The sequence below is a fragment of the Amblyraja radiata genome, chromosome 17, assembly GCF_010909765.2.
Source record: "Amblyraja radiata isolate CabotCenter1 chromosome 17, sAmbRad1.1.pri, whole genome shotgun sequence".
NCBI classification, from domain to species: domain Eukaryota; kingdom Metazoa; phylum Chordata; class Chondrichthyes; order Rajiformes; family Rajidae; genus Amblyraja; species Amblyraja radiata.
In genome coordinates, this window is record NC_045972.1 from 34450523 (window position 1) to 34459279 (window position 8757).

General features: G+C 40.4%; 1 protein-coding gene across 2 annotated transcripts in view; it reads right to left on the reverse strand.

Moving 5' to 3' along the window:
- The window catches only part of LOC116982716 (skin secretory protein xP2-like), a 34985-nt gene extending 27318 nt beyond the window's left edge, over positions 1-7667 (reverse strand). For both annotated transcript variants that reach the window (XM_033036104.1, XM_033036103.1), the window contains exons 1-4: positions 7510-7667; positions 4853-4958; positions 4373-4409; positions 328-397 (exon numbers count right to left, since the gene is read on the reverse strand). In XM_033036104.1, the coding sequence (XP_032891995.1) occupies positions 328-397; positions 4373-4409; positions 4853-4957 (212 nt within the window). In that variant the 5' untranslated portion in view covers position 4958; positions 7510-7667. The remainder of the gene's footprint in view (positions 1-327; positions 398-4372; positions 4410-4852; positions 4959-7509) is intronic.
- Positions 7668-8757: the final 1090 nt, after the last annotated feature.

The window sequence follows — 8757 nt, forward strand, 5'->3', positions numbered from 1 at the left end:
GCAAGAGAAGTAACAGGATCAATGGCCATAGGCAGCACCTCGAGACATACGTGCCATATATTTACGTGGCAGGGTCAGTTTTAATCGATAAACAGTACATGATTCAAAAGATTGGAATAGCGACCTGCACATAAAAAATGAGTCATTGTGACCTTATGGAAAATTATCTTATTCCATAACTCGGTCCATTCTATTTGTTGGTAGAAAGTCCGTTACAAAATGAATAAACCCAGCAAATGTAAACCCAATAAAATGTTACCAAAAATAACGTTGTCTCAAATGCGTTGGTCTGTCAAAATGTAACTTAATGGAAATTGTGGCCAGTACCTGGTGAATGCAGTGGACGCTGCAGTGTGGCCAGTTTCACCCTCTTTTCGTCCTGCATCAGAACAGTCGCCTATGGTGGAAACATCTCAAATTAGATTGTGGGAAGAAAAAAAAACAACCTTGCTCAGTTTCTACGTTCCTGTTGCAGCACGCACTCTCGGAGGCTATCCTAAGGACTGACGTCATAAAAGTAACAACAAGAACGAAGGAAGCATGTAACATAATTGGGCATTCACTACATTATACATGTGGAGTTGCAAATGTATTCATTGCCTACTATTTCAATTAGTTTACCAGGAATTTGAGTTGAATAAAAAGAATAAATAAAAGACTTAACTGAAAAAGAATGCGGCTAATTGTGAAGATTTGCAATGCAATTTACAAACAAAATATATAAAATGCAAAATAGTTAAAGATTATACAATATTTTTGTGAAACGCAAATTGTTTATAACTAATTTGATTATGGAAGTATTGCAAGTGAGTCGGGAGATACTTTAAACACTAAATGTCGAGCTATGAAAACAAAGGTTGTGGTGGGAATATGTTTTAGAATATTTCAATTCAGTTATGTACATTATGGGAAAGAGTTCATAAGTTGTAGCAGAATGAGGCCATCCGGCCCATCGAAGACTACTCCGCCATACAATCATGGCTGATCTATCTTTCCCCCTCAACCCCTAATTTCTCCCCATAACCCCTGACACCTGTACGAATCAGGAAAGAGAGTGACTAGAGAGAGAATATTTCCATTGGAAACCAAAACAGTCATCTCTGTGCGGAGCCAAAGGAGATGTGCATGGTCCTTAATGAGTAATTCTCCTATGTGTTTATTGTGGGCAACAATCTGAAGACTAGGGATTAGTCCATCAGTTAATGTAAGTGTTTTGAAAACAGTCGGTATTACAGTCGAGGAGGTGCTGAACATCCTGGGGTGAATGAAGGTGAATAACTTTCCTGGGAGAAATCAAATATATCTAAGGACACTGGGAAGTTAGAGAAGAAGTTGCAGGCACCCTGGCTGAGATATATGAATCATCATTAGATGCGGGTTAGGTGCTAGAAGACTGGAGGGTGTTTAATATTGTGCCTCTATTTAAAATTGGTTGCAAGGAAAAGCCTGACAACTATAAGCCAGTGAGCTTAACGTGTGTGATAGGCAAGTTATTGGAGAGTATTCTGAATCATAATATACAGTGCCCTCCATAATGTTTGGGACAAAGACCCATAATTTATTTATTTGCCTCTGTACTCCACAATTTGAGATTTGTAATAGAAAAAAAATCACACGTGGTTAAAGTGCACACTGTCAGGTTTTAATAAAAGCCATTTTTATACATTTTGGTTTTACCATGTAGAAATTACAGCAGTGTTTATACGCAGATAGGATGTGTTTATACACTTCAGAATTCATTATGCTACTACCACCAGCAATTGTATCATCAATGAAGATAAGTGAGCCACTACCTTCAGCAGTCATACATGCCCAGGCCATGACACCCCCACCATCATGTTTCACAGATGAGATGGTAACCTTTAGATCTTGGGCAGTTCCTTCTCTCCTCCATACTTTGCTCTTGCTATCACTCTGATATGTTAATCGTTATCTCATCTGTCCATAAGACCTTTTTCCAGAACTGTGGTTGCTCTTTTAAGTACTCCTTGGCAAACTGTAACCTGGCCATCTTATTTTTGCAGCTAACCAGTGGTTTGCATCTTGCAGTGTAGCCTCTGCATTTATGTTCATGAAGTCTTCTGAGGACAGTGGTCATTGATAAATCCACATCTGACTCCTGAAGAGTGTTTCTGATCTGTTGGACAGGAGTTTGGGGATTTTTCTTTATTATAGAGAGAATTCTTCTGTCATTAGATGTGGAGGTCTTGCCTGGCCTGCCAGCTCCTTTGCGATTAGTAAGCTCACCAGTGTTCTCTTTCTTCTTAATGATGTTCCAAACAGTTGATTTTGGTGAGCCTAAGGTTTGTCTGATGTCTCTAACAGTTTTATTCTTGTTTCTCCGTCTCATAATGGCTTCTTTGATTTTCATTGGCACAACTTTGGTCCGCATGTTGATGAACAGCAATAAAAGTTTCCAAAGGTGATGGAAAGACTGGAGGAAAGACTAGGTGCTGAGAGCTCTTTTCAACCTGTATTAAGGAGGCATTTAAACACACCTGAGCAACTACATACACCTGTGAAGCCATGTGTCCCAAATTATGATGCCCTGAAATGGGGGGACTATGTATAAATACAGCTGTAATTTCTAAATGGTGAAACCAAAATGTATAAAAATTCCCTTTAATAAAATCTGACAATGTGCACTTTAACCACATGTGATTTTTGCTGTTACAAATCTCAAATTGTGGGGTACTGAGGCAAATAAATAAATGATGGTTCTTTGTTCCAACATTATGGAGGGCACTGTATATACGTATTTGGATCGACAGGGGCTGATTAGGGATAGTCAGCACGGTATTGTACGTGGGAGATCATGTCTTACGAATCTGATTGAGTTTTCTGAGGAAGTAAATAAAAGGGTTAATGGGGCAAAGTCGCAGACGTTGTCTATATGGACTTCAGCAAGGCACTTGATAAGTTTCCAGGTGGTAGGCTGTGCTGGAAGGTTAGATCACATGGGATCCAGGGAGAGCCATCCAACTCAATAGAGAATTGGCTTCATTGAGGGAAGGGTGATGATGGAAGGTCGTTTATCAAACTGGAGGCCTGTGACTAGTGTGGTGCCTCAGGGATCTTCATCTCTTTTGATCTCTTAGACTTCTTTATCTCTGTAACTCCCTCTCCCCTGACGTTCAATCTGAAGAAGGGTCTCGACCTGAAACATCACCCATTCCTTCTATCCAGAGACGCTGCCTGTCCCGCTGAGTTACTCCAGCATTTTGTGTCCATATTCAGGGATCAGTGATGGGCCCTTGGTTGTTTGTGGTTTATATCAATGATTTGGATGAGAATGAACAAGGCATGATTAGTTAGTTTGCAGATGACATTAATGTGGGTGGCATTGGAGATAGCGAAGATGATTATCAAAAACTGCAGCAGAATCTTGATTGGTTGGGCAGGTGGGTTGAGGAATGGTTGATGGAGGATGCTAGGAAAATGCACAAAATTGTTCAGCTCAGGGTAAGTCACTTACCAACTGCACATCACTTGAGTTACCAGACCATTTCGTTCCGTTGATCTCTTTGTTTTCATCATTAAAACAACAGGAATGATGAATGAATGATGAATGAATACGTTTATTGTCATTGCACAATACTGTGCAACGAAATTCCATTACATCTCCTCCGGTTAAAAAAATACAAACACGACAACCATTGACACATATGTACACTTATTAGTAAAATAATAAATAAGTATTTTAAAAGAATTTGGCGGCATTTCTTAGAATTACATTTTGCTTCCCCAGTGTTCTCTGTTGGAATTAAGCTCTTTTATCGCACATGGGTAGAAACTATTTTTTAGTCTACTTGAATCGCCTCCCAGAGGGTAGCAGAGTGAAAAGGTGGTTGGCAGGGTGGGATGTCTCCTGCTTGATGTTTGTGGCCCGGCGCAAGCATCGGGCCCTATATATATCATCCAAGGAGGGCAGTTGAGTAATGCTCTGTGCAGTTTTTATAACTCCCTGCAGCGTCCTCCTCTCAGCCACAGTACAGCTAGCAAACCACACCAGGATTCCATAGGAGAGGATATTTTCCACGGCGCATCGGTAGAAGGACAGCAGCAGCGGCTGTGAGACGTTTGCTCTCCACAGAGACCTCAGGAAATACAGCCGCTGATGTGACTTTTTCACGAGAGTGACGGTGGATAATGCATTGGATAACAACAAAGGTTTGGAATTTAATAGGATTTAAGAGAATGGATTATCCTTACTTCTGTCATGAGAATTGTTGGACTCTGTACCGGCTGACATAATATTAGTTGAGCTCCCACTTTATATTATCAGCCTAATAATCTGAGTCTATCAGTAGTACTTCACGGTATGGTATCAATAGGACACTCATCACAATTTTAACGTAATAAACAAACTCACCTGCTTCATTTTTAGATTTTTCCGGTTCCACCATTTTCTATTGGAAATTAAAAGACAACTGCTCAGAATCAAATTGAAATTTAAACCAATTTTAGACTCATACTATAATATTTAATTCAAAATCAACATTATACAGAGTTTACACAAACAGCAAAAAATGAATTGCAGCACAAAGCAGGATTTAAAAACATATTAGACACAGAGATCCGTCACTTCTGGCTGAGGTGGCCAGCATGTTCTCTGTCTTAGTAGAGGTGGAAGTAAACAGTATAGTCCTATCTGAAAATAGTTTGCATAATTTGTAATCTTATTTGAATTGAGTTGTCCTTCAATCTCATTCGAGAAAACAATCTAATTGTCTGGATGATGAATCACAGGAGCACTCCAAAAGGGCCTTTTTCTAAGTAAATTATATACAAAATTGACTTTTTTTTCCTGGTAACTAATCATAGCTGTACGACAGCTCATGGAACATCTTACCTGTCCTTCGTCAGGTGGAGAGCCATCCTTAACGTCAGGCCGAGTCTGCAGATGTCTAACCAGCTGAGGGGGGTGGGGAGCAACCTTTGCTATCCAGGTGAGCATCCTGTTTGGGAGCAAGAAAAAGGATGATACAGGGAACATTATGATGTTGTAACCATGCAAGCAAATTAGGATATTGTTACATAAATGTTTAGATATTGACTATTTTATTTATGGTTATATTTTTATAGTGTAGAATCAGTACCTTTAGTTTAGAGATACAGCATGAAAACAGGCCCTTCGGTGCACCAAGTCCATGCCGTCATCAATCATCCGTTCACACTTCTATGTTATCCTACTTTCGCATCCATTTTCTATACACTCGAGGTCATTTTCAGAGGCCAATTAACCTACATACCTGCATGTCTTTGGGTTGTGAGAGGAAACCAGAGCACCTGGAGGAAACCCATGTGGTCACAGGGAGAACATGCAAACTCCACACAGACAGCACCTGAGGTCAGGATCAAACCCGGGTCTCTGACGCTGCAAGGCAGCAGCTATACCGGCTGCACCACTGTGCCGCCCCACCAAGTTTGCGCTGACCATCAAGCCTCAATTGTACTAATCCCATTTCTCCCACTCTCACGACATACCATTCATGTCCACACCAACCCTCCCCTACTCTCTGGCCCAGGTTAACCCACTGTAGTCAACTCCTGGTTTGTGTTCATTGCTAAGTGGAGCATAGCTCCCTCATCTGGTCATTAGCTGCATCAACAAGTGACCCATCATCACAAACACCTCCTACAGGGGAAGTGAGCTGTGGCTACAGCGCATGGTCACAGGGAAAACATGCTAATTCCAAACAGACAGCACCCAAGGTTAGGATCAAACCGGGTCTCTGATACTGTAATGTAGCAGCTCTACCAGTTGCCACCATAGTGCAGAAAACTTCACACTAAAAAAAGATATGATACAGGTGCAGTAAAAGAGGTTATGATTAGTGACCAAGAAGTCCAATCAATTCATGAGAAGTGAATTTAAATCCCAACAGCATAGAGACATAGAAAATAGGTGCAGGCGGAGGCCATTTGGCCCTTCGAGCCTGCACCACCATTCATTGTGATCATGACTGATTATCCACAATCAATAACCCGTGTTTGCCTTCTCCCCATATCCCTTGATTCCGCTAGCTCTATCTAACTCCATTTTAAATTCATCCAGTGAATTGGCTTCTACTGACTTCTGTGGCAGAGAATTCCACAAATTCATAACTCTCTGGGTGAAAAAGTTTTTTCTCACCTCAGTTTTAAATTGCCTCCCCTTTATTCTTAGACTGTGTTCCCTGGTTTTGGACTCCCCCAATATTGGGAACAATTTTCCTGCATCTAGCTTGTCCAGTCCTTTTAGAATTTTATACGTTTCTATAAGATAACCTCTCATCCTTCTAAATTGAATACAAGCCCAGTCTTTCCAATCTTTCCTCATATGACAGTCCCGCCATCCCGGGGATTAACCTCGAACCTACACTGCACTACCTCAATAGCAAGGATGTGCTTCCTCAAATTAGGAGACCAAAACTGCACACAATACTCTAGGTGTGGTCTCAACAGGGCCCTGTACAACTGCAGAAGGACCTCTTTACTCCTACTCCTATACTCAAATCCTCTCGTTATGACGGCCAACTTGTCATTAACTTTCTTCACTGCCTGCTGTACCTGCATGTTTACTTTCAGTGACTGGTGTACAAGGACACCCAGGTCTTGTTGCACTTCCCTTTTTCCTAATCTGACACCATTGAGATAATAATCTGCCTCCTTGTTCCAGTCGCCAAAGTGGATAACCTCACATTTATATACATTACAGCAGCTGGGGAATTTCATTCTGTTCATTTTTTTGAAATTCTGAAATAAACCATTAGTAACATCAATGGCAATGAAATTACCATTTTGTTATTAAAAACTTACTGGCTCGTGAAACTTCTTTACGGAAGGAATTCAACCATTTTTACCTGGTCTGAATATATGTAACATCCGACTCTAAGCCACACATCTTTTAACTGCATTCTGAAGTCCACCAGCAAAACACTAAGTTCAGGGTCAACCAAGGGTGGCCATTAAAAGTCAGCCTGACCAGCTCATGAAAGAGTAAAATAATCTACAGAAACACTGTATAATTAAAATGGATAGTAACTGTGATGAGACAATCCCATTTTCCCAAATTGTTGATCTGTCATTTTTTATTTAAAACAAATGAACATGATAATCCTTCCAAATACGTAATCATAAGCAGTGTTCAGTGGGTCAATAAGCACTGCACTCAATCTCAACTGATTATCTGCTTTAAGACTATAAGATGTAGCCATTACTGGCTGGGTTATTCAGTATTCACTCAACATACAAACAAGTATTGTGAATACACAACACTGTTTAATGCTTTGATATTAAGTACAATTTACAGAATATTATAACCTACCCTTATTTATTTCTCATTGGCATGTACGTCAACTATATTCAAATCTTTTTACAATTAAGAACAAGCAAAATATACATAAACATTATTTCAAAGATGCAGTTTGCAGATTTGGTGGACGCTTGCATTTTCTCCATCCCCAAAACATTGCAGTGCAGCATTTCATGCGACAAGCATGAAAATCCAGCCATCCCCAGACTTACCTGTGGCTTCAGAGATGTCAGTGAGCAGGGTCCATTCCTAAAAGTATGGTTTGATGTGCATGAAGCTTGTGCGTGTGAATTACTGTCCGCGGGCACTCTGGGACCTCTGGGAAGATTAAGCAACCACTCTGCAAGGAAAAAGATTAAGGTCATGCAGGACACTGCTGCACAGTAAAGTTACCGAGAGAGAAAACACAAACGAGAGAAAGAAAACAAACAAAAGAAAAACTAATTGGATGAAAGGAAACAGGAAATGAAGAGAAACTAGGCAATGAAGGCAACAAATTGAATTGAAAGGCAGACAAAACTGGAAACTGAGGAAAGAGATTGGGTGGAAAAGGCAATACTCTTCAACATGCTGCTGGAGAAGACAGAGCCTGTTAGCCTGACAGTGAAAACATTTCCATAGCACAGATAAAGGCCATTAGGCTCATCATGCCTTTGCTAAATCCATGTGTCCAAATGGTTGTGCCCACCCGTCCGGCACTTTCTTCACAGTCCTAAGAAATATTCTGTTGTTGCCTATATTACCCATTCCAACAGAAAATCACCAACAGCCTGGAGTTGACAGTTATGTAGTTTAGTTTATTGACATGTGTACCAAGATACAGTGAAAAGCTTTATAATCTGTCTCCATCATCCTTTCAGGCAGTCTTCTGGTTAACCTTTAGTGATATTCACTATTTTACATTCAACTAACCTTCTCAACATAATTAGGAAATATCTGAGCATGATCATTGTAGTGGAATTTAATTTGGTTCTTACCAAAAAATAGCATAACAGTAAATCAGTTAATGGCAGGTTCCACACAATGGAAACAGCAGTGTACAGATACCCATAGCTCCTGGGTAAATGTGCAAATGTTTCTCAGTGTTGACCTGCATTTCTCACTCGAATACTCTGCAGTAACTGGTGCTACTAATGGAAAAGGTGATTGCCAGGGCCTCATAGGGCATAATCCCCAGGCCATTTATTGGTTCTGCTGAAAAATTGATGATCAATTTTGCACCAAAATTCCTGACCTTGCTGTTACACTTAGAACTGCAGGATTGTGACAAATAATGAACCCAGCTGAAACCAGGGTGAAGAGCAATCTTAATAACAGCCACTAAATGGTGCTATACAGCTCACAGATCTACATATTTAGCCAAGTGTAGACGTTGCAACTGTTTCGCCAAACACTTGCACTCGGTCCACCAAGGCTTGCTGGATCTCTGGTTCCTAACCATTTTAATTCCTCGTCCCATT